The 24,363-nt window shown below is 36.8% G+C and overlaps 1 protein-coding gene across 3 annotated transcripts in view; it reads left to right on the forward strand.

The window, feature by feature from the left end:
• CEP128 (centrosomal protein 128) overlaps positions 1-24,363 on the forward strand; it is a 447,512-nt gene that overhangs the window by 46,035 nt on the left and 377,114 nt on the right. For all 3 annotated transcript variants that reach the window (XM_043918906.1, XM_043918908.1, XM_043918907.1), the window contains 3 exons: positions 720-838; positions 3,524-3,615; positions 6,702-6,774. In XM_043918906.1, the coding sequence (XP_043774841.1) occupies positions 720-838; positions 3,524-3,615; positions 6,702-6,774 (284 nt within the window). The remainder of the gene's footprint in view (positions 1-719; positions 839-3,523; positions 3,616-6,701; positions 6,775-24,363) is intronic.

A 24,363-nucleotide genomic window follows, 5' to 3' on the forward strand; every position in this document is an offset into this window, starting at 1 on the left:
ACTTTGCTGTAAGTGGCAACCCACTCCAGTATTCTTGCCTGGAAAATCCCATGGACTGAGGAGCCTGGTGGGTTACAGTCCATGGGGTCACAAGATGTCAGAGATAGCTGAGTGACTGAGCATACATATCCTTTCCTACAGCACTGAGGTTCATGTTTGAATAGCGAAAACTTGTAAAAGTTTGCAGTGGAGAGAGGCAATTAGAGTGAACTTCAGTAGCTTGCACTGTTAATATTGCTGTTGGTCATGATAATGACCAAAAATCACAGTCGGCTATTTTTCTTTATGTAGTTTAGTTCATTTATACTGATTTGTAAACACCATTCAGATTTTAGATAATTTGTTGTTTGAAAATTTCTGTTTTATTAATATTATTTTGGGGAATCATAGAAGTTATTTTTATAGCAACTTACTATGTTTATGTAAGAGAAAATATTCTATCGCTTCCTTGAAAATTACAGCCAATTAGAATTTTTGATGTGTTCTATTTTCAGGTCACTTCAGTTGTTCATTTTATCTGCTTTAAGAGCAAGATAAATGCCAATTTTGTGGAATTTTATGGCCATAGCAAGATTTGTTTGTGATTATCTATGGGAAATAGTGTGGGTTAAGTGCATATGTGTATATCCATGTCTATTATGTATTTCCTGAGTGAAAGTTTAGATTGTTTGTTCTTATATAGTTTTTTTAATCCTTTCTCTTTTCTTTCTTCTGTAAAGAGAGCTACCGCTTTCAACCTACCTCGCCTCTCAAGGACTATGGGGATCAACAGGGTATTAAACGAAATAAGTCCAGAACTGGTGTCCGGTTTGTTCCGGACACTGATGACGTGGGCCAGGTACTTTGTTCCCATTCTGTAGTCTGTATTCTTCCCATTTCTGTTTAAATGACTAACACTTGAATTTTGTGGCTGTGTTTTAACTGTTTGATCATCACTAACTTTGTACCGATTTTTTAACGAAGTAAGCTATTTTATTTCAGTCTGTTGATTACCATCGTACATTTATTTTGAACTTGTTATGGAAGATTATATTTTGTTTTGTTCCCTTGCGCAGGTGGCTCACTGTTCTGGAAGCTCTGCTGTGTCAGCTACTTTCTATGAGCAAATTAGTCTTTTTGTGGTTAACCTATTGATTTTTTCCATAATTTTTTTCTTATTGTTGAATCATTGATGGAGCCATTTTCTATGAAATAGAAATTCTAAACTTTTTCTATGTATTCATGAAAGATTTTGAAAGTATTAGTTCTATGGATATACTTTTTTTGCTTTAAACGTCTCTGCAAGATCTGAAAGTTTTTGTTGTTGTTGCTTTGGGTTGCTAAATTAATAATGGCTAGGAGATATTGCTGACTTTGACATCTTTGTTTTGGTAGTTTTAAGATTGAGAGCTCACAGTTTTTTAGGATACTGCTTTGTATTTTGTGCTTCTTATAGCATAAGATAAAAAGATAAAAGGACTAAGTCCGTTAGAAGACACCTTGTAGAAACTTTTCCTTGACTATTATTTTTTGGTAGTTGCAACTGACTAGTAGTGTTGGTTATGTGATTAAACCTAGAGCAGATAACAACATCCTAACATTGCTCACTCTTTCATTTTATTTATTCAGTGCTTCTCTCCTGGAACAGTGCTTGTACTTGGAAACAGTGATGAGCAAAAACCTTGCCTTTTCATGGAGCTTACAATTTAGATGGGGAGCTAAATGCTAATCAAAAAGTATGTAAATACACCCAAAATTGCAATCTGAGATGCATGCTGTAACAGAAAAAAGCCTAGGGCTGTGGGAGTATTCTGTAGAGGAACCTGCTCCTGTCGGGAAAGGCTTCCCAAAGGAAGGCTGATTAAGCTGAGGTCCGAAAGTTGATTAAGAGTCATTTGAGGTACAACAGATAGCTTGGCAGGGGGGAAGAGAGCAGCTCTGTGTAATTTACAGAAGGCCACGTGGCTGAAGAAGTACGAAACTGATACTCTGCGCAGCCATGTAAGAGGGTGACAATCATTTTGAAAAAAAATCGCCCTGGCTTCAGTGTAGAAAATGAAGTCGTGTGGACCAACCAGTATGAAGGATGCTGCTGTGTTCTAGGTGTGAGCTGATGGTCACTTGGATGAAGGTAGATGGAGTTGGAAAGAGGGCGGTAGATTTAAAAATTATTTGGTGGATAAAATGAAAGATCTTGAAGATCGGATGACCATTTGGGTAGGGTGCGAATAAGTGTAAAGGAGGGGTCAAAGATGGTCCTGGGATTCTGCTTTGCAAAACTGGAAAATCCTGATGGTAAAGCCTAAGTGAATGGTCTGCTGCTCATCAGCTGTGTTAGCTCTGCTCGTTTCACTAGCTGTTCCTTGTTTCAGTCCACGTCTTAGGTGACCCGTAGCTCCATGTGACTGTGCACTTTCCTAGTGCCCCAGTGCAGTGTTTGTGCTTCTGTTTGCGTATCTGTCTCTTAGGTTAAATTCTGAGCCATTTCCCCCCCAGCACAGTTGCTGGCACTCATTATCTGCTCAGTGTGCATTTGTTGAAAAAATCAATTTGGTATTTCTGCAAGTCTGCATAGCTTACTTTTTTGTTATAAAGTATAGCCTACACATATGTGTATAGCATATCTATTTACCATTAAAAGTACAATAATGTGAAAAATCCATGTAACCACCACCCAGACCAAGAAATAGAGGATTATAATACACCCGAAACTTCTTACACACTCCTCCCTTCCCCAAGGGCTATCAACTATTTTGCTTTCTGTATTAATCATTCTCTTGATTTTTAAAAATACCATTTTTACTACTTGTATCTTATTTAGTATTGCCTGCGTTAACCTTTATATAGGTGGAATAATGCAGTATGTATTTTCTAACTTGCCTTTTTCATTTGATGTTTTGTTTTTGAAGTGTAGATAGGTTTGATCATTTCATTTTCAGTGCTGTGTGATACTCCACCGGAAGACTATATTGCAGTTTGTCTCCATTCCATTCTTAATGGACGTTTGTTTTCAGTGTTTTCATCATGAACAGTGCTGCTCCACACATTCTTGTTCATGGTTCCTGGTGCATGTGGGCAAGGTTTTCTTGGCAACATGGGTTGGCACACTGAGGCACATGGTCTAGTTGAATAAAACTTTACTGTAGCACAGTCATGCTCATTTGTTTAATGGCTACTTTTGTGCTATAATTGCAGAGCTGAGTAATCGTGACAGACGCCATATAGCCCGAGAGCCTGAAATAATTGCTACTGTACTATTTACAGAAAAAGTTTCTGAACCACTTTTCCAGAGTGTCTGTCAAGAGTGAAATATTGCATTATAGAGCATGTAATAGTTAATGTTACATATAGTTTTAAAAACTTTTCTTTGGGAAAGAATATTTTGTATCTTTTAGAATAGACATTTGTTTTATTGTGTCTTGATAACATTATAAAAATTTGTGTATTGTTGCAAAGGACAAGTTCTCCTGTCTTACTGTCAATGAATCTTCATGGAAGAATTCAACAGAATCCTGAATGGATAACTTTGTTTTGCTTTTTTTAGTTTCATGCTTTTCATCAGTCCCTCCGAGACCTCAGCAGTGAACAAGTTCGCCTTGGAGATGATTTCAACCGGGAGCTTGCCAGAAGAAGCCGGTAAAAGCCGAAAATGATTTTTGTTGAGGAATTAATTGTCAGGAGAATAAAACAGGTTCTGTAGTTGACATGTTTACATGAGTTTACAAAAGGAAGTACTGTGTTTTTATACTTGTATTTTAAAGTGTATAAGGAGAACAGTTCAAAACTCTTTGAATTTGCAATATATCATGACTCAGTGTTAGACAAGTTAATTTCATACTTTTTTTTTTAATTTCATACTTTTAAAAACATTTTATTTTATTACAATGGAATGCTGGCATTGTGGAGAGATGTTGTTAGATATTAGTCAAGAGGTAAATATGCCAACATTGGGTTGGCTAAAATGTTCATTTGGGTTTTTCTGTAGTATCTTATGGAAGAACTCAAATGAACTTTTCGGCTAAGCCAGTGCATTGGAGAGAGTGCCCGGGACCACCTGACTGGCATTGGTGCAAACGTGATGCAGCGTTCATCCATGGGCACGAGCCCTTGTAGAGTCAGACTTCTTAGCTTTCAGTTGAAATCTTCAAAGGCCAGTTGTTTACATCTGCCCAGTTTTTACAATTTTGTCAATTCTGGTTTGTCCCAAGAAGTATCACTTTATTTAAGATTTCTTCTCTGTCTTTATTTTCATCATAAGTAGTAACAGTTGGCTTTCATTTAGAAGCCATATTTTCTTGCTCTTTTTAAATTTATTTTTAATTGGAGGATAATTGCTTTACAATATTATATTGATTTCTGCCATATATTAACATGAATCAGCCATAAGTGTACATATATCCCCTTTATGAACCTCCTTCCCACATCCCACCCCATCCCACCCCTCTTGGTTATCACAGAGCACTGGATTTGAGCTCCCTGCATCATATAGCAAATTCCCACTGGCTGTCTAGAGGCCATAATTTTCAAGGAACAAACATTTTATCCCATTGCAAAAGTCACAATCTGTATAGAGCAATGATTAGGGAGAAAAAGGTTAATTGAAATTCATTTACCAAATTCACTTGCTAACTCCTATTCTAGCTAATGAAATCATTCAGCATGCCAGTTTTATGTTGCTATAGCAAAAAGAGTGAAAGCTATAAATGTTAAATCTCTGCATATCAACTGTAGTCTGCATAACTTTTCTTCTCCTCTATAAGGAAGGCAGGAAATTTAGTAATAAGGATTAAAGACCTTACTGTTATGCTTGTTACTACTACCACCATTAAATGCTATTGCACACATTTCATGTCAGGTAGATTTAGGTTTATTTCTTAAAACAATTTTAATGAAGTGGTAATTATTGTTTTCCCCATTTTGAAATATGGAAGATTGGTGGGTAGGTGAAAGTGTTAGCTGCTCAGTCGTGTCCGACTATTTTGCGACCCCATGGACTGTAGCCCACCAGGCTCCTCTGTCCCTGGGATTCTCCAGGCAAGAATACTGGAGTGGGTTGCCATTTCCTCCTACAGGGGATCTTTCCAACCTGGGGATTGAATCTGGTCTCCTGCATTGCAGGCAGATTCTTTACTGTCTGAGCCACCAGGGAAGGTCAGGGGTAGGTGAGGCTTAGAAACTAAGAGTTTGGCCTTGGATACGTTAGGTTTCAGATACCTGTGAGACATCCAAGTGGAAACATAAGAAATGCAGCCAGACATTTACCCTGGAACTCAAAGGAAAAGTCTCCATTAGAGAAATTTATGAGTGGTCAGCATATAGAAGTGGTATTTGGAACTATGATAATGAATGATATCCAGAGGGAACCTGTAGGGAGAGCATTAAGGACAGGAGTTCTGGGAGTTTCGATATTTAAAAGCCATATAAAAAGAAGAGCTTGCCTGAGGGCAAGAGCTAGTCAGGGATGGGAAATCCAGCAGCACATGGAACCACAAAAGCCCAGAAAGAGGTGCAATTAAAAAAGTCTATCACTTAAGATAGCTGCTTTCTGAGGAAATTACTAAGGGCATACAAGTGAAATAAACTGACAGTTAAGAGAAAGGAAGATATAGGTTATAAGAAATAGTAAAACTTACCAAGCACTTCAGTGAAAGTAATTCCCACTGTGATAGCCATATAGCAGGTCCAGGAATTAATCACTGAATTAGAACAGGAAGTAAGTAGCCTTTGAGACGAATGTAATCAGGAAGAATGGCATAGATTCTTAAAAGATGATTCAATAATAAGTGGGAGAAAGATATCAATGATGTATTAATAAGGTCAAAAGATAATGGGAAAGTAGAAAAAAACAAAAGCACAGGGAAATTAGTGATCCAGGTAGGAAGCTGACTAAAATATGAGCATGATAGAATGTAAGGAGAAAAGTATTAATTCTCTATAGTGAAGTAGTTCATAATGGATATAAATATATTAAGTAGGTTATACAGGTGACTAATAAAAGAACTGAAAATAGTAATAAATTTATCTGAAAACAGAGAGCAGTGTTAGTGAGTTAAATATTTCAAAACAGAGTTGAAAATATCTAGAGTTGAAAATGTTGGCGGTAATCAGCAAAAGAATTAAGAATGTGTTAGGCGAGCATGGTTGCCAGTGGGGATTGGAACCAGATAAATGTGAGAGAGAAAGGGCTCTGCTTTTCTTTGTAAGTTTCCTGTACGATCGATTATTTGTCATGTGTGTTATTAATTTGATGGGAAAGAGGTAATGGGAGATAAATCAGTGAGGGCAGAGTTTGTACAGTAATCTCAAATGTAATTTGATGATGAATTGCTGGAGAGGATGTGAGATCAAGAGTTTTGTCCTCCTTACCTCTTTCATTCTTCTTTATTTAAATTTAGAATTATAGCCTATTTTTTTTTTTTTTTTTTTTAGTGAAGGTGGTGATGTAGTATAGCATTATTTCTCAAAATGTAGTCCCCAGACGGGCAGTATCAGCATCACCTAGGAATCTGTAGGAATGCCTTCTTGGGCTCCAATGCAGACCTACTGATAGATACTGTGTAACACGTCCTCCAGGTGATTCATATGTTCGCTAACCTCTGAGACCCACTGCCGCAGAGTATTATGTAATATCATATTGTGATGTTGTAAGTTTCATGAATTATGTACATTTTCTCAAATAGCCGACTTAAATTTTTTTTGTTGTTGATTGTTTGTTTGCCTAGATCGGATGCTGCAACAAGAAGGGCTTTGGAAGAACTGACTGAAAAACTTAATGAAGCCCAAAAACAAGATGTGGTGAGATCTCCTTGTTCATAGAAAGTTTTATTTCATACCCAGGTGCTAGCGTAATTGAGCTGGTCATAATCACAGTCTACAGTGTAGTAGATTTTAACTACTTGTGTAGTATATACCATTTTGTCTGAAATATTCGTGAATTTTAAGTATTTAGGCTTGAAATATTTATAGTGGTATTATGCTAGAGATAGAATTAATTTTTAGAGTTTTGCTATGAATATTTTAAAGATACTTTAAATTTTATTGACTCAGTGATGTTGTGCTTTTATTAAATGATATTTGAGAAATACAGAATTTTTTGGTAGTGATTCTGTAGCACTCTGTTAAGTATTTTTAAGTCATCTCAGAAGCATGTGATCACCACTACTGCAAAGGCCTCCTTGCTCTCTTTTTTGTTTGACATGGTGCTGACTGAAAAAACAAAAGCCCTAATTCTTGAGTTTTATCTCAAACTCAGATTGTTGACACTCTTTATTCAGTGATTTCTTTTTGTGAAATCACTATTCTTGCTGGAATTAAGATTAAAAATAAAGTATATACGGTGTCCATTTCTTTGCATCATCAAGTTGTTTTTTTTTCTTCCGGAGAAAAAGTTATCAGTTGAAGTGGTCACAAAACTGTCCAGTTGCAAACTTATCCATTTCAGGAGCACTGTGTATTCATTCATTCATTTACCACAAAGCAATCCGACCTAGGCAAACAAACAAACAAACAACAACAACAAAAAATTTAAGTCAGCTATTTGAGAAAATGTACATAATTGAGAGTAGTGGCAAAATTTTCTTTTCTTGTTTTATTAAAATTAAGAGGTTCCTAATAAAAGCAGATAATTTTTTTGCAGTTGTAATTTTTCTCCAGGTGTTACTATGTATACAGGTTCTTACATAATATGCTGAACTTATTTTGGAGTTTGAATTTATTGCCACATATGCTAAGAGATGGATATGCTCTATTTTCAAAGAGATGAACTTAATTTCTCTTATTTTTAGTTTAAAAAGTTTGGAAATATAATGTACTAACAGAAAAGTGCATGTATTAGTGTATAGCTTGATGAATCATTACAAGGTAAGCACACTCATGAAACCACAACCCAAATCTAGAAACAGAACATTGCCAGTGCACAATAAGCCTCTTTATGCACCCCTCCCAATCACTAATTTCTCCTTTTCTGACCATGATTTTGACTCTTGAACCCATAGATTAGTTTTGCCTATTTTAGCTATTTATGTGAATGGAACCATGTAGGCATATTTTTTGTGTGTGTGTCTGACTTCTTTTGCTGACCACGATTGTGATATCTCTGGGTGATATGTCATGAACTTATAGTTTGTTCATTTTTATTGGTCCTTAGTATTACATTGTATGGATATACTGCAGTTATTTTAACATTTTGTGATAGATATTTGAGTTATCTCAAATTTTGGGCCATTACAAATAATTTATTGTTACCAATCTATTTTAGTGCACATGTGCATGTATTTCTGTTGGTATGTAACATGGAGTGCAATTGCTAGGTGCCTTCCAGTTTAGCAGATACTGAGAGACAGGTGCCCAGCGTGGCTCCCCTCGTTTACACTCCCAGTAGCGGTGTGTGAGAGACTGTTGCTTTTCAGAGACTTGGTGTTGTTAGTCTTTCAGTAGTAGCCATTGTGTTAGGTGCTTACAGTGTCTCATCATGGTTCCAATTGGCATTTTCATGATTAATGGTGATCAGCATCTTTTCATGTTTGGCTACTGGCTATTTTCTTTCTTGAGATGCTGATTCTTCTTTTGCCCACTTTTGTTTATTGGATTGATTGTCTTTTTGTTACTGATTTGTGGGAGGTTTTAATAATTTTGTACATGAGCACTTTGTCAGTTATCTGTTTTGCAACTGTTGTCTCCCATTCCACAGCTGTTTCTTTGTTTTTTCTTGGTTTGTTTGTTTTTAAACTCTCTTAATTTGAGTCTTTTGTTAAAATTTAATTTAGTTCATTTTCCATCTTTTTTTGGTTAGTGCTTTTTTGACCTATTTAAGGAATTGGTCCTTATTTTAAAATCATGAAAATATTCCCTTATATAATCATTTGGGAGCATAGTGTTTTACTTTTCACATTAAAATCTATTATGTACTTGAAATTGATATTTGTTTCTGGTGTGAAGCAGAGGTCATACATTTTGTATGGATATCCAGTTGATTCAGTCTCATTTACTGAAAGGACTACCTTTCTCCACTACTTTACAGTCCTGTCTTGATCATAAATAAAATGTTCATATGTGCAGTCATCTGTTACTGACTCTTTGTCCAATCATCTGGTTAATTTGTCTATCCCAGTGCTCATATCACACAGTCTTTCTTTTTGAATAGAGTTCCTTGTGCTATACAGTGGGTCCTTGTGAATTGTTTTATAAAATAGTAGTGCATATAAGTTTATATGAACCAGCTGATTCCTCCCTGCCCAACTCATTTTTTAAATTTTGGTAACCATAAATTTCAATTCTAAATCTGTGAAACTGTTTCTCTTTGGAAAAAAGTTCATTGGATTCCACCTAGAAGTGATATGATACTTGTCATATGATACTTGTCTTCCCCTGTATCCCTACATCAGTTAATATTATCTGATCATTTCTATTAGGTTGGTGCAGATGTATAATAATTGTGGTTTTTGCATTGTTGAAGTTTGCCCTTTGATATTGGAATACATTCTTAAATAAATGTGGTTATGTTGTATATCATTTTAATGCACATTTCTTGCTTTATGTTTCTGTGCTAATGACTTCTTGCTATTTATTTTATATGTATTCTAGACTATGAAAATGATGTTAGACAAAAAGCAAGTTTGAGCAATTTTATTATTTGAATTCAAAGTGATAATAAAGCAGTGGAGACAACTTGCAACATCAACAAGGCATTTGGTCCAGGAACTGCTAATGAGCGTACGGCACAGTGGTGGTTCGAGTTTTGAACCACTCTCATTCAAGGAGATGAGAGCCTTGAAGACGAGGAGCAACTTCATCAGAAATTGACAATGACCAATTGAGAGCAATCATTGAAGTTGATCCCCTTTCAACTACGTGAGAAGCTGCCAAAGAACTCAGTGTAGACTATTCTGTGGTTGTTTGACATTTGAAGCAAATTGGAAAGGTGAAAAAGCTTGATAAGTGGGTGCTTCATGAGCTGATGAAAAACCAAAAAAATCATCATTTTGGAGTGTTGTCTTTTCTTATTCCATGCACCAACATTTTGCTCCTTGGAAGAAAAGCTATGACCAACCTAGACAGCATATTAAAAAACAGAGACATTACTTTGCCGCGGTACATCTAGTCAAAGCTATGGTTTTTCCAGTGTATGGATGTGAGAGTTGGACTGTAAAGAAAGCTGAGAGCTGAAGAATTGATGCTTTTGAACTGTGGTGTTGGAGAAAATTCTTGAGAGTCCGTTGGACTGCAAGGAAATCACAGTCAATCCTAAAGGAGATCAATCCTGAATATTCATTGGAAGGACTGATGCTGAAGCTGAAACTCCAATACTTTGGCCACCTGATGTGAAGAACTGACTCATTGGAAAAGACCCTGAAGCTGGGAAAGATTGAAAGTAGGAGGAGAAGGAGATGACAGAGGATGAGATTGTTGGATGGCATCATCAACTGAATGGGCATTAGTTTGAGAAGCTCTGGGAGTTGGTGATCGACAGGGAGGCCTGGCGTGCTGCAGTCCACGGGGTCACAAAGAGTTGGACATGACTGAGCAACTGAACTGAATGCAACAACAATGGACCATTTCTCAATTAGGCTGTGACATGCGATGAAAAGTGGATTTTGTATAACAACCAGCAATGACCAGCTCAGTGGTTGAACTGAGAAGAAGCTCCAAAGCATTTCTGAAAGTCAGACTTGCACCAAAAAAAGATCATGGTCACTGTTTGGTGGTCTGCTGCTGTCTGATCCACTATAGCTTTCTGAATTCCAGCAAAACCACTACATCTGAGAAGTATGCTCAGCAAATCAATGACATCCACTGAAAAGTGCAATGCCTGCAGCTGGCACTGGTCAACAGAAAGGGCCCGGTTCTTCTTCAAGACGACGCCTGACTACACAGCACGCAACCAACAGTTCAAAAGTTGAACAAATTGGACACAAAGTTTTGCCTCATCCGTCATCTTCACCTGACTTCTCACCAACCAACTACCACTTCTTCAAGCATCTCAACAACTTTTTGCAGGGAAGATGCTTCCACAACCAGCAGGAGGCAGAAAATACTTTCCAAGGGTTCATCAAATCCTGATGCACAGATTTTTTATGCTATAGGAATAAAGAAATTCATTTCTTGTTGGCAAAAATGTATTGATTGTAATGGTTCCTATTATGATTAATAAAGATGTGTTTGAGCCTAGTTATAATGATTTAATATTCATGGTCAAAAACCACAATTAATTTTGCACCAACCTAATACTTTCTTCCCTGTGGCTGGACCTGGCTTTATGTCATCTTTATGTCTGGGTTATAGTGCTTAACATTACATTGTCTTGATATACTCCTTTCTGAAAAGTTGTGATATGATAGAGTAAGTCCTTTTACTTTGTTCTTCAAGCTTGTCTGGTGTTTTTTACTCTTTGCACTTATTTTAGAATCAGTGTGAAATTGTTTAAAAACTTGCCAGGTTCTTGATTGTATTACATTGTTTCTATAAGTCTGCTTGGAGAGAATACTGTATTAGTCAAACTAATACACTGTTTATAAGATTTATGCTTTGATTTGATATCTTTATGCTATTTTATAGTGTGTCATTTAATGTTTAAAAAAATGTAACAGTCTTTGTTTTTCATTAGGAGAATTTTCCCTATTGTATTTAATGTAAATATTAATTTAGTTTATATAAATCTACCATCTTACTATTTGCTTTCTATTGGTTCCACTTCTGATGTTTTCTAAACTTTTTTCTGTCCTTTGGATTCATTAGTTTTCATTTTCCATATTATCTTGCTAATTGTACCTTGTTTTGTTACTCTTTTTATAGTTAGTGAAAGGATTAAAACATGCATCCTAAATTTATCAAATCTAGTATAAATTAGCACTTTAAGGTCTTCCCAGCAAATGCAGGACCTAGGAAATTGTAACCCCATTAATCTCACCCTCCACTTTTCTGTTACTATCATGTATTTTAATTCTATATTTAACTGAGCTACATCAGTCAGTTCAGTTCAGTTGCTCAGTCATGTCCGACTCTTTTTGACCCAATGAACCGCAGCACGCCAGGCCTCCCTGTCCATCACCAACTCCTGGAGTCCACCCAAACCCATGTCCATGGAGTCAGTGATGCCATCCAGCCATTTTATCCTCTGTCATCCTCTTCTCCTCCTGCCGTCAATCTTTCCCAGCATCAGGGTCTTTTCAAATGAGTCAACTCTTCGCATTAGGTGGCCAAAGTATTGGAGTTTCAGCTGCAACATCAGTCCTTCCAATGAACACCCAGGACTAATCTCCTTTAGGATGGACTGGTTGGATCTCCTTGCAGTCCAAGGGACTCTCGAGAGTCTTCTCCAGCACCGCAGTTCAAAAGCATCAATTCTTTGGCACTCAGCTTTCTTTATAGTCCAACTCTCACATCCATACTTGACCACTGGAAAAACCATAGCCTTGACTAGACAGACCTTTGTTGACAAAGTAATGTCTCTGCTTTTTAATATGCTGTCTAGGTTGGTCATAACTTTTCTTTCAAGGAGTAAGCATCTTTTAATTATTATTTTATATAGTAATTGTTCTTTTAGATTTACTCTTATATTTATTCTTCTTTGATTTACATTTCTTTCATGTTCTTTATTCCTTTCTGCATCTCTGAGTTTCTACATGTACCTTAGGAACACACTTTAAAATTTCCTTTGGAGTGAATCTGCATATACCAAATAGAATTCCATTTAGAATTTTATTTAGAGTGGGTCTTTTGGTGACAGATCCTGTCTATATTTGTCTGAAAGTGTCTTTAGTTCACTTTCTTTGTTGAAAGAGATTTTCACTGGATATAGAATTGTAGATAGGCTGTTGTTTCTCAGTTCTGTACTTTGCAGATAACATTTTATCATTTTCTGGGTTCTGTTGTTTCTGTTGAGAAGTCAGCCATTTGTCTTAGTGGTTCTTTATTGGAGGATAATACATATTTTTTCTTTAATTGCTTTTGAATTTTTCCTGTTTTTGGTTTTCTCCAATTTTACTAGTTCTTTTGATTTGTTGTCTGATGTTTATAGTTGTGTTATCTTTTTAAAAGTTATTTTTGCCTTATTCTCTGTCTCTTCTTTTTAGACCTCAGACTTCATGTAATATTAGACTTTTTCAGTCTATCCTTTTTGTCTCTTAGGTTCATTTTTTATAATTTTAGAAATTTGTCTCTCCATTCTTTATTTTGTATGTTTTCTTCTGATCTTTCATTTAGTTCCTTACTTTGGCTAAATCAAATCTGTTAGACTCAACCATTGATTTTTATTTTTAGTCATTACACATTTCATTTCTAGAATTTTTCTTTTCTTTTTACTTTGTAATTTTTTGCCAAAATCCTCAAACTATATACTTTTGTCTCATAACTCCCTTATCTGGACCTTTTATAGGTCTGTTTCTATTATCTCTTATTTTTCTTGGATTTTGATCACATTGTTTTTGCCTTTTTGTTTTTGATTGGTTATTTGTGATGACAGAAATATTCATCTCTTCAAAGAAATCTTGCACGGATAGTTGATAATTATTATGCATGAAAGGACATGTTTCCTTTTTGTTGTAGATTAGAGTAGGAGTCATAGCAATCATGAATTACCTTATCATTTATCATTAAGATATTTCAGTGTTACACTTCAGCACCAGGTTTCAACTATTTCTGATTCATCCTTACTACTGGTATATAGTCCTTCAGGATTCCAGTCCAAAGTTCTGGGGTGTGGGGATGGGGAAGTTTAACCCTTCCTTGAAAGGATTATCAACTTGGTTTTCTTCATTTAACCCTACACATCTGTTAAAGGCTGTTCAGCTTCTCGGTGTCTCTGCTGCCTGCTCAGAAATGGGCTGATCTTTAAGAGACAGAAGATTGACCTCTTTGGATTTCTTTTTTATCTTGCATCTCGGTCTCATCTGACTTTATATTTTAAGCTTTCTAATGCCTTAAAACAGATATTAAAATATTAGTTTTTGCTATTTAAGTTATTTTCAGTGGGCGGATTGGTCTGAGTTAGTCTGTCAGGCTTCCCTGGTGGCTCAGATGGTAAAGAAACTGCCTTCAATGTAGGACACGCAGGTTCAATCCCTGCGTTAGGAACATTCCCTGGAGAAGGGGAGGGCAACCCACTCCAGTATTTTTGCCTGGGAAATCCCATGGAAGAGGAGTCTGGCGGGCTACAGTCCATGGGGTTGCAAAGAGTTGGACATTACTGAACAACTAACATACACATCTAGTCTGTCATTTTTAGAAGTGAAACTCCTGGTATCTTTTTATTTCTATCAAGTTCCATTACTGTGTTTGCTATTTTTATTGTACACGATTTTACCAAGTTTTTCAGCTGAGTCTTCCTTTACTTGCTACATAGGTGTATAACTTGAGCGTGCTTTTTACAAGGACTTTGATCCAAACTCAAATATTTTTATTGTTCTGAGGTTCTTGTAGATCTCGTAAGCCATGGACATACCCAGTTGTCATGCTGTTTTCTGACATTGTTAGACAGGTGGGATAGTTTGGAGTTTGAGATACTAATTTGCACAATGCACATTACATTTGCTAAGTTTCACCTTTTGCCATTTTATAAAAGAAACCATAACGAACCAAGTTACTTTATTTATATTTCTTTCATATAGCAAATAAAATTAGCAAGTATTATCTATGTAGTGTAGAATGTTAATGTGGATCTAAACTATAACCACCAAGTTTGAAGTTAACAGCTGAATTCAAAGAATGTCTGAGTTCTCTCATCATTACCGTGCATCAGGAATTACTCCATGTTAGATAAAAGCTATGACTGAGCAGCTAGATGTCACACCTCACTAGTGCTTAGCTCATTGGTGTGAGTGGTTTATACTACCTGACTGTTTACTGAGTTACGTACTGGGCCCACCTCGTCAGGACACATCCTTTTATGTCGTCAAAACCCAGAAAATTGTACACACCTCACTGTGCATTGGGTTGAATTGTTCATCTGCCATTTCCTCGCATCAAGTTGTGATGTTGCAGCTTGTTTTGTGCTTTCTGTAATTTGCTTTCAAAGCAGATTTGTCTCATAACTGTGCAGAGATCCTCTCAAACTTCATGTGGTTGTATGTAGTTCTGATTGAGAAACAGTTGTCTAATGCAAAGCTTAAAAAATAGTATTGTTGAATTTTAGGTCTTCTGAAGGCACATGATGTTTACTTTCAGTTTGTGCAAGGCTTAGTATAGATTTTGTGACTCATTCCAATTGAAGTCAGCATTTATATTTTATAACAGTCTGACACAGTGTGTTGTATTTGTGAATTCATGATAGCCCGTCGTCAGGGAAGATGCAGTTTTGTTGTCTGAGCATTAAACTTCTCAGAGGCTGCAACTGTGTCCCCACCTCCAGATTTAGTTTCAAAATAAGATTACCAAAGTGATGCACATTCACTGTGGAAACCTTTTAAATATTGTACAAATACATAAAGAAAAATGACTGACTGCTCCTGTCGTCTACCAATTTCAATTTCTTTTGGTAGCTGCTTTTAATCACATTTATTGGGCATTATTCTGAGGCTACAGTTGTTTATCATGCATTTTTCTCAGTAACTGAAATGTATCTTGAAAGTTTATAGAACACATTTTTCTTTGAGAGACAGAAAGTATTAGTTCCTATTGCACATGCCAAGATCTAATTTGTTAATCCTTTGGGTGTCATAAATTTTTGTTTGTTTGTTTTCAAACTGCCCATTGGAAGGGGAATATTATTTTAGCATGATGTTATGGGAAACATTTTCTGTCAACACTTAATCATGATAATAAACAATATTTTGTGTGCATCATACCATAGGAAAAATTTTAGTCCATTAGTTATCTGGGCTTTATCTGGTTGAGTGTGTTAGGAGGGCACATTAAGTTTGATTATTTAAAAACATTTTTATTTCTGTAGGAAGGTCACTAAATTCAAAATGTAAACATGGATCCAGCAGCTTATGAGTTGATTATTAATCGAACTCTAAGAATTCCCCCAGTACTGCATTTAGAATAAAATAGGTATTGCAGAGATTACAATGGCAGGGTGTATAACTAATGCTTACTGAAGTAGATTTTAAGCCAGCAGATATTATTAAAGATATGAGGAATCAACATATTGAAACTCCAGAATACAATCCTATGAACAGAATGCTTCTGCTTTTGTTTCATCTCTCTTCATTAAAATGCTAACTTTAAAAGCTGTCCTAATTTTCATTGTTATTCTGCTTTTTTTACAACTAAATTTAGAGATTCAGAACATTTTGATATTTTGGCAGTGAATCTGACTGATTAATATGGACTCTGGTAAAAAAGAATTCTTCAGTATTAGGCTTTTCCCTTAGGTCTCAGAAATAGAAAATAAATGTGGGGTGGCAATAATGTGTGCAGTCCTTATAATCTTATTATTGGAAATTATCTTAATCTTTCAAAAGTTATAAATATATGCTGTGTCATTAGGTACAAAGCCTGTGCCATTCTGTTTAGAACTGTTTATATTTGTTCTTCCTTTGGTCTTCTCTGTCTCAGGAAAGTGTGTAACAGTCTACCCAGCAGTCACCTAGGATTCACTCCAGATCTTATTTTTCATACCACACTTCCAATCCATTATCAAATTTTGTCCTTTTTATTTCTTGCAGTCTTGCTCAATTCCATCTATATCATCTAATACTTCTGTTCAATCACTTTTATTGAGTTTACTGCAGTGGAATGCATTGAACTTGGGCTCTAGCTTCTTACAGTTGTCCATATCTGTGCTGACAGTTCCCAAGTGATTTTTATTTTATTTTTTGGCCATGCCAAGAAGCTTGTGAGATTTTATTTTATTTTTTTAATTAATTAATTTTTTTAGCTTGTGAGATTTTAGTTCCCCAACCAGAGATTGAACCTGGGCCCGCAGTAGTGAGAGCATAATGTCCAGACCGCTGGACTGCCAGGGAATTCTCCCAAGTGATTTTTAAAAGTAGTCATCACACTGAATTTCTCTAAGGCTTTTTAAAACTCTCCCTGAGATTTTTCTGTTTCAAATTATTTACCGTAGGCTATACTGCCTACATTATCTGGCTTTCTCTAGGTTCCTTGGTTTTGCCAAACTCATTCCTACATTTTGGTCTTTGCATTGGCTTCTCTTTTCCCATTTTTTTGCATGGCTGGCTCCCTTTTGTCACTCAAGTGACCGCCTCTAGAGTGGCCGCTGTTACTCTCCCTTTGTTGTTATTGTTATCAATTAGCATAGTAATATACACTTCTGTATATTGCCTTTTACACTTAATATATTTTTGATGTTGTTCCATATTAGTATTTCATGAGTTTCCTAATTCCTTTGTTTTAATATTTAAAGCATTCCATTGACTGTCCCATAATTTATTTAACCAGTCTTATATTGATGGACATTTAGGTGGTTTAAATCTTTTGCTTTTATCCATAGCACTGCAGTTATTGATCTTGAACATGCACCATTTTTCACATGGGAAAGTAAATTGGTAGAATAAATTTCTAAGAGTGGATTTATAAGATTAAAATTTATGTGCATTTGTAATTTGTTGCACATTGCTCAACTTTATAATTAGTATTTTAAATGTCCTCTTCTAATACTTCCATCTGAGAATTAACATTTATGTTACTGTTTTCCAAAAAGGATGAAATGTGGCTTACCTTAAAGCTGCAATATGCGTGAAGTTATATTTCTCTAATTGGCCCATTGTAATGAGTTCCTTCTTTCCTTTAGCATTAGATCCCCATCTTCCTCCTCTTATGAGCCTGTTCCCCACCCCCAGCAGTTTTATCCAGGCCCGTGATGACTCAGGTAGAGATGACCGTATCTTAGATTTCCTTTCCTTTCTAAGTTGTGACCATGTGACTGACTAGGTGTGAGTAGAAGTGGTACATGCACCTTTTGGGTTGTCTCCTTGAAAACAAAGCCACTTGGCTGAGACTTCCTCTCTCTGTATGTGGGTTGAAATGGGGTTGTAGCACGGACCCAGCTTAAGCCATGCAGATGAGGATAACAGTCTGGGGGTGATGGAGCAACAGATGGAAGGAACCTGGATCTCTGAGTGACCTTAGGGAAGAGAGTGGCCTGTCAGTTTATCTTACTTTCTTCTGGGCAGTAAGATGAGAGAGAAAGAAACCCTTATCTTATTTGAGCTGATGTGTATTTGATCCTTTTGGAAGTGCCTAGAGTGTACCCTGTACAGGTTTCCTGTCCTTCACCATCTCCTAGAGCTTGCTCAAACTCATATCCATTGAGTCGGTGATGCCATCTAACCATCTTGTCCTCTGTCATCCCCTCCCCCTCTTGTCTTCAGTCTTTCCCAGCTTCAGGGTCTTTTCTAATGACTCTGCTCATTCCATCAGGTGGCCAAAGTATTGGAGTTTCAGCTTCAGCATCAGTCCTTCCAATGAATATTCAGGACTAATTTCCTTTAGGATTGACTGGTTTGATCTTGCAGTTCAAAGGGCTCTCAAGAGTCTTCTCCAACACCACAGTTCAAAAGCATCAATTCTTTGGCACTCAGCCTTCTTTATGGTCTAGCTCTCATATCTGTACGTGACCACAGGAAAAACCATAGCTTTGACTATACAGATTTTGTTGGTAAAGTAATGTCTCTGCTTTTTAATGTGCTAAGTTTGTCATAGCTTTCTTCCAAGGAGCAAGTGTGTTTTAATTTCATGGCTGCAGTCACCATCTGCAGTGATTTTGGAGCCCAAGAAAATAAAGTCTGTCACTGGTTCCATTGTTTCCCATTTATTTGCCATGAAGTGATGGACCAGATGTCATGATTTTAGGTTTTTGAATGCTGAGTTTTAAGCCAGCTTTTTCACTCTCTTCTTTCACCTTCATCAAGAAGCATTTAGTTCCACTTCACTTTCTGGCATTAGGGTGGTGTCATCTGCATTTCTGTGGTTGTTGATATTTCTCCTGGCTGTCTTGATTCCAGCTTGTGTTTCATCCAGCATGGCATTTTGCATGATGTACTCTGCATATTATTTAAATAAGCAGGGTGACAATATACAGACTTCACGTACTCCTTTCCCAATTTGGAACCAGTCTGTTGTTCCATGTCCAGTTCTAACTGTTGCTTCTTGAACTGCATGTAGGTTTCATAGGAGGCAGGTAAGGTGATCTGGTATTCCAATCTCTTTGAAGAATTTTCCACAGTTTGGTGTGATCTACACAGTCAATGAAATTCATAAAATAGTTTGTGTGTTTATTCGTTTTCAATCATGCTGGTTTGTGTATGTGTTTTATTTTTTTCTCAGTACTGTTTAGCTATTTCTCAATACTGACCACCTACCTGTCTATTTAAAAATCCCTCTACCGTGGATGAAATGGGGGTCTTAATAATTAGAAATGGAGAACAAAATTATGTGAAGTGGGTAGAAATTTTCTGAATGAAGTGGAAAAAACATGTATATTTTCTTCTTCTTCATCAGACTCTCTAGTTTATTTCTTGGGTGAGGATTTATTTGAAAACCAATTAAAAATTTACATTAGTTAACTATCTATGGCTGCATAACAAATCTCCCAAAATTTAGTGGCTTTAAACTTTTATTATTTCACAGTTAATGTGGATTAGGAATTCAGGTGTGGCTCTGGGTCTTTCACAGGCTACGGTGATCTCAAGGCTTCACTAGAATGGATGATCTTCCTTGCTCATTTGGCTCCTTTTAGGTTATTGGACTGAAGCATCAGGCATCATGACCTGTTGGTCAGAGGCCTCTTTTGTTTCTTTGACATGTGGTCTCTATACAAAGCATTTCAGAACATGGCAGCTTGCCTCTTTAGAGCAAGCAAGCAAGAAGAGAAAACATGCTAATAAGATGAAAGAGTTTTTGTTCCTTAATCATCGAAATGACACATCATCACTTTTGTCATATTCTGTTCACTAGAAGGAAGTACTAGGGCCAGCCCACACTCAAGGGGAGGAAATTATTATCAGTGTATGAACACCAGGAAGCAGAGATTGTTGAAACCCTGTCAGAAACTGCCTAACACAACCATTATTTCAAAACAGAGTCCTTCAAATATGGTAGCTCAGTCTCATTACATGTACCAGTTATAGTGGTAGGGTAGATAATTGCTAAATAATCTTGGGTTTTGATTTCGATATTTAGTTACTTGAATTGCTTACATTTTGATAGGATGCTAATAATAGGCACAGCCTGCTTTCCTGAAGTACATCAGTTGCTCAACTCATTGTATTTAATTAGAAAATTTCTAATTACTCATTCATTGTCAGTCTTCAATGGATAAAAGTTATTGAACGGCAGAGTCTGTGGATATATCCATGTATTGCCGTATGTCTAACCTCTGCCTAGCATTAAGCTGGAACAAATTAGTGTCTGTGTATTACTGAATGAATGAGTGTTTGAAAATGGAGCTGAGAATTACAAATGCTGCTGAAAAAGGAGACTGGTATTGGGATCAGTTTTCTCATTAGTTTGTTTTGTGATTCATGGTTAATACCTTGCTTCGTATCCTCAGTCTTTTTAGAATTAAAGATTTGGGTAAAAGTTCAAAATTCTGTCAAGTCCATATTTTTAAAAAATTTTTTGATTCATACCTTTTGCCTTAATTCTACTTAAGGATTGTATTTTGAGTTTACAAAAACAATCTTGTACAGGAGTATCTGTCACAACATATGCCAGTAAAAATAAATTACAGTTATCCCATTATCAATAGGGAATTATTTTAATCAGTTACAGAAAACTATACCTTTGCTAAAAATCAGGATGTAGATTTGTTGTCATGGAAATTTGTCCATGATATGTGAACAGAAAGAAAAAAATATGTATATATGTCTTTTAATTTCATGGCTGCAATCACCATCTGCAGTGATTTTGGAGCCCCCAAAAAATAAAGTCAGCCACTGTTTCCCCATCTATCTGTCATGAAGTGATGGGACTGGATGCCATGATCTTAGTTTTCTGAATGTTGAGTTTTAAGCCAACTTTTTCACTCTCCTCTTTCACTTTTGTTAAGAGGCCCTTTAGTTCTTCACTTTCTGCCATAAGGGTGGTGTCATCTGCATATCTGAGGTTATTGATATTTCTCCCAGCAGTCTTAATTCCAGCTTGTGCTTCTTCCAGCCCAGCGTTTCTCATGATATACTCTGCATATAAGTTAAATAAGCAGGGTGACAATATACAGCCTTGATGTACTCCTTTTCCTATTTGGAACCAGTCTGTTGTTCCATATCCAGTTCTAACTGTTGCTTCCTGACCTGCATACAAGTTTCTCAAGAGGCAGGTTAGGTGGTCTGGTGTTCCCATCTCTTGAAGAATACAAGTATACAACAAAATACTTAATGTTATTTTCTTCTGATATATGATATTAACAGATTAGAGACATTTTTGTCATTCTATATTATTTGTTTATTTTTAATTGTGAAATATATAGAACATAAAATGTACAGTCTTATCCATTTTTAAGTGTTCAGTTAGGTAGTGTTATGTACCTTCGCATTGTTGTCCAACCAAATACAGAAGTCTCTTCATCTTACCAAACAGGAACTGCACCCATTAGACAGCAGCTACTTAGTCTTCCTTCCCCCGGACCCTGCAGCCACCATTGCACGTGGACACTTGAGTTGCTTCTTCCTTTTGGCTGTTGTGGGTAGTGCTGCTACAAACTTGGGTATACAAATAATCACTTTGAGACCTGGATTTCGGTTCTTTTAGGTGTATGCCTAGAAATGCTGTTGCTGAATCATGTGGTTAATCACTTTTTTAAGGAACCACTGGACTGTTTTCCATAGTGAGCGCACACTTGTACATCCCACCAGCAATGCAGCAGGGTTTCAGTTTCCCTGCAGCCTCCCCAGCATTGTTTTCTGGTTTTTGTTGATAATAGCCACCTTAATATGTTTGGGATCATTCCCTATCATTTATTTTTAATAAGTGTTGCTATTTTCATACTGAGTGAACAATGACGGTATTACCATTTTATAAAAATAGAATGAATTAGCTTTATTTTTTTATTTTTAATATTGTTTCTGTAACAGCAAGTACTGCCTTTATTTCAGATGCAGTAGTAAATTGTCGGGATATTAGGGTTGATTGCTAGAATAAATTAGAAGCTTGATGCTAAAGGGTGTTTTGAGGTTTTAGTAAAGTACTCTGAATATCATAGTAAATATCTTAATTGCTCTTGCGCACTCAAAGTTGGAAACCCAAGACTTACCAGTCTTAGTAAATGTTAACTACTAATTTTTGATGGAATATTCTTGCTTAACCTTTATTGACTAATTGAACTTATGTTTACCAATGTCTTTTCAAAGAAAAACCTGATTTGAGGTATGCTGCTGCTGCTGCTAAGTTGCTTCATTATAGTTTACCATAAAATTAATCTGCTTTAAGTGTGCAATTCAATAATTTTCAGTAAATGTACTCAGTTATGCACCTATCACCATAATCTAGTTTTGTGTCTGTTTGTTCAGTCGCTAAGTTGTGTCCAACTCTTTGTGACCCTGTAGATTGTAGCATGTCAGGTTTCCCTGTCTTTCACTGCCTCCTAGAGTTTGCACACAGAGAAAGCAATAGCAATCAACTCCAGTACTCTTGCCTGGAGAATCCCATGGATGGAGGAGCCTGGTGGGCTGCAGTCCATGGGGTTGCTAAGAGTTGGACACGACTGAGCATCTTCACTTTCACTTTTCACTTTTATGCATTGGAGAAGGCAATGGCAACCCACTCCGGTGTTCTTGCCTGGAGAATCCCAAGGACGGGGGAGCCTGGTGGGCTGCCGTCTATGGGGTCGCACAGAGTCAGACATGACTGAAGCGACTTAGCAGCAGCAGCAGCAGCAGAGTTTGCACAAACTCTTAGCAGCAGCAGCAGCAGAGTTTGCACAAACTCATGTCCATTGAGTCCTTGATGCTCTCTGACCATCCTATCCCCTGCTGCTCCCTTTGCCTTCAGTCTTTCCCAGCATCAGGGTCTTTCCCAGTGAGTCAGCTCTTCGCATCAGGTGGCCAAAGTATTGGAGCTTCAGCTTCAGCATCAGTCCTTTTAGCAACTTTTGAGGGTTGATTTCCTTTAGGATTGACTGGTTTGATCTCCTTGCAGTCCAAGGGACTCTCAAGAGTGTTCCCCAGCACCGAAATTAAAAAGCATTAATTTTTTGGTGGTCAGCCTTCTTTATGGTCCAACTCTCCCATCCGTAAATGACTACTGGAAAAGCTATAGCTTTGACTGTACAGACCTTTGTCAGCAAAGTGATGGTTCTGTTTTTTAATGCACTGTTCAGGTTTGTCATAGCTTTTCTTCCAAAGAGCAAGCGTCTTTTAATTTCATGGCTTCAGTCAACATCCACAGTGATTTTGGAGCCTAAGAAATTAAAATCTGCCACTGTTTCCACTTTTCCCCCATCTATTTGCCATAAAGTGATGGGACCAGATGCCATGATCTTAGTTTTTTGAATGCAGAATTTTAAACCAGCTTTTTCACTCTCTTCTAACTTTATCAAGAGGCTTTTTAGTTCCTCTTTGCTTTTTGCCATTAGAATGGTATCATCTGCATATCTGAGGTTGTTGATATTTCTCCCAGCAGTCTTAACTCCAGCTTGTGATTTATCCAACCCAGCATTTTGCATGGTGTACTCTGTATATAAATTAAATAAGCAGGGTGACAGTATACAGCCTTGACTTTCTCTTTTCCCAATTTTTAACCAGTCTGTTGTTCCTTGTCTGGTTCTAACTGTTGCTTCTTAACCAGCATACAGGTTTCTTAGGAGGCAGGTAAAATGGTCTGGGATTCCCATCTCTTGAAGAATTTTTCATAGTTTGTTGTGATCCACACAGCCAAAGGCATTTGAGTAGTCAATGAAGCAGAAGTAGATGTTTTGCTCCAATTGTCTTGCTTTGTCAATGAGCCAATGGTTGTTGGCAGTTTGTTCTCTGGTTCCTCTGCCTTTTCTAAATCCAGCTTGAACATCTGGAAGTTCTTGGTTCACATACTGTTGAAGCCTAGCTTGGAGAATTTTGAGCATTACTTTGCTAGTGTGTGAGATGAGTGCAGTTGTGAGATAGTTTGAACATTCTCTGGCGTTGTCTTTCTTTGGGGGTTGGAATGAAAACTGACCTTTTCCAGTCCTGTGGCCACTGCTGAGTTTTCCAAGTTTGCTCTTGTGGTTATTCAGATCATTAAGGCCTTCTTTGTATAGTTCTTCTCTGTGTATTTGCCACCTCTTAATCTCGTTTGCTTTTTTTAGGTCCTTACTGTTTCTGTCCTTTATCATGTCCATCCTTGCATGAAATGTTTGCTTGATATTTCCAGTGTTCTTGAAGAGGTTTCTGCTCTTTCCCATTCTGTTGTTTTCCTCTACTTCTTGGCATTGTTCATTGAAGAAGGCCTTCTTATCTTTCCTTTCTATTCTCTGGAACTCTTCATTCAGTTGGGTATATCTTTCTCTTTCTC

The sequence above is a fragment of the Cervus elaphus genome, chromosome 12 (genome assembly GCF_910594005.1).
Source record: "Cervus elaphus chromosome 12, mCerEla1.1, whole genome shotgun sequence".
Taxonomy (NCBI): Eukaryota; Metazoa; Chordata; class Mammalia; order Artiodactyla; family Cervidae; genus Cervus; species Cervus elaphus.